This window comes from Colias philodice, chromosome 28, assembly GCF_061535455.1.
Source record: "Colias philodice isolate Cphi_HAF_F1 chromosome 28, ilColPhil1 Martin Lab GWU primary, whole genome shotgun sequence".
Classification (NCBI taxonomy): domain Eukaryota; kingdom Metazoa; phylum Arthropoda; class Insecta; order Lepidoptera; family Pieridae; genus Colias; species Colias philodice.
The window spans coordinates 4,088,583-4,091,196 of NC_143113.1; the positions used below are offsets into that span (position 1 = coordinate 4,088,583).

The 2,614-nt window shown below is 28.8% G+C and overlaps 1 protein-coding gene across 1 annotated transcript; it reads left to right on the forward strand.

The window, feature by feature from the left end:
* The first annotated feature begins 938 nt into the window (after positions 1 to 938).
* LOC149476304 (chorion class B protein PC10-like) lies at positions 939 to 1,430 on the forward strand. The gene has a single exon (XM_089711991.1). It carries the CDS (start codon positions 939 to 941, stop codon positions 1,428 to 1,430), a length of 492 nt encoding a protein of 163 aa, XP_089568117.1.
* Positions 1,431 to 2,614: the final 1,184 nt, after the last annotated feature.

Genomic DNA, 2,614 nt, shown 5'->3' on the forward strand with positions numbered 1-2,614 from the left:
CGCTTAGTATACCCATAGTGGGACACCCTGTATAGTAGATAATATTTCGATCTGATTATAGAAAAACACATAGAAATGTCACAGATATGAATAATATTTTCCAGATTGCATTAAATTTTTGTTTAACGTGAATATTTTTTAAGTCTGTTATATTATTTCATTTACTTCTAAACCTAAGTAATTGTAATTTTTATCTACATATTTATGTTTGGTCTGAATTTGCCTATCAAAATGATATTCAATCACACTTTTCAAAGATATATTGGTAGGTACTATACATATGTATATCATGTAGGTACACACGTACATAAAAATAGTTTTTATTTGCACATTATTTTAGCGACTCATCGGAGGCATTTTATAAGAGTACTAGGATATGAATTAAAATTACTTTTCAGTATAAATTCTCAAAAATGTATGTTTTTACTGACAAATGATAAGATATAAAATAAATATTACCAAACAGTAACAAAACATTACAAACATACAATTGTTAATTATGTCACTGCTATAACAATGAATTTTGCAACCAATATGTATTTAAGTATCAGCAAATTTAATTAATGTCATATTTTTATTTCAATCTAAACAAAAACATAAAAATGTTCAAAATTGTAACATTTTGCGTTCTTGCAATTTCAATCCAGGTACATTTAGCATATTATTTTAAACATAAAACACATACTAATTTAATAGATAATTTACAATATCAAAATTAGATATTTTAAAACATTTAGGTCACTTTACCGTTTCTATAAATAATAATAGAATCATAGTTCTATTAAAAACAAAACATTTTTCACGAACCAATTTATTACTTCTTTATCATTATTTATATCCATAGTTCTATTAATAAAACAACATATTTTAAACTAATTATTCATTTTATTTTCCAGAGCATTAGTTGCCAGTGTTTACGCAATGTAAATGCAGGCATTATGGGTGCTGCTGTTGAACCACTTATGTATGGCAACTCCATAGCATATGGTGCAGAATATGCCAATCCCTGGGTCGAATCAGGATACGGTTTGAATCTGGCAACCCTTGCAGCGTCTAACAAATGTGGCTTCACTGTTACTAGCAGTTCGCCAATCGCACCAAACGGTGTGTCAATCTTGTCAGAGAATATGGTGATTGAAGGACCTTTAGCCGTCAATGGTCAATTGCCATTCCTGGGCACTCTCGGTCTTGAGGGTACGCTTCCCGCTGCTGGTATGGGTGTCGTTTCATACGGTTGTGGTAACGGCAACGTTGGCATTACTAACGAAGCCATGCCTGGCAGCGGATATGCTCTGGCAGGACCGTATGGCATGGGACCCGGTGTTGGTCTGGGATCCGCTGTTGGCTTGGGACCCGCTGCTGGCATCGGACCAATCGGTATTGGTCTCAATGGCATGTACGGAGGCTGTGGATGCCAAAACGTTTATTAGTTTAAGTGTTTATTGTTGAATATTGAATAAATTTACTTGAAGTGTATAATAATTTATAAATAAAGTGAAACACTTCTTACTTTGGATATTTTATTACCTTTCATTGATTTACCTTCATTTAAAAAATGGATACAAGAAACTTCTTTTAATTTATTTTAACAAAAATGGCCAAATAGTCAAGTAGTTCAATTCTTTTCAATTATTATTATATGCGCAATTAATATACATTCGTTCAAGCGTCAAAAATAACTTCATTTTAAAGTTTTTAAACTTATGACTTTTCTTTATACGAAGAATAAATCCAATTTGCTAAGAAAATTAAAATACATAATAATATTTTAATTCTCTTAGTAAAATAAGGCTCTTGAGTTATAAATACGTATTATGATATAAAAAGCCTACTAGATTATTATAATAGATAGATTATAATTATAATAGATAGATTATTATTACAATAGATTATTATAGATATTATAAATATAACTGTTCAATACTTTATCAAGAAGTCGCCTCTACATTTTATGAGAACAGTGGCGAAATCGGGACAAGAAACTCACACATAAAATAATATTTTAAAATATTGATTAATTAATAATTATACTTTAACTATTATAATATGCTCCATAAAATGTGTATATTTTTACAAACCTTAACATTAACACGAAGAAAGCAAATGAAAAATAAAGTATATTGTAAAACACTTTATTACTTAACAATAAAATTTTAAAATATTGATTTATAATACTTTAACTATATACATTTGCCTTTGTTCTTCTATTTAGATTCAAATACTTATTGCTATTTCATTTCTCGCTGTAGAGTACCTATAGAATTAATAGTTTGTGTAATTTATGTTTCGTACAATATAATAAGTCTGTAATTAATAATTAATGAATCAACGTAAACAAACGTTGGTATTTCTAATAAATAAATACTTTGACCTATCCAAAAAACAAAGGGGTAATTTTGTTACGTATCTGCATTCATATTACACTTAATTTATATAAAGATGATTATTTAGATAACATTCAATTAGTAACAACTTTTGTCTAGTAGTGTAAGTAAGTCCTATGCCTTATGGGTGTTAAACGATGACGAAATAAACATCAGGCAAAAGCTTATATCAGTTAGAAGTTAAAGACGGTAGCATACGTGATGAATTTTGTAAAAGTATTACTTTAAGG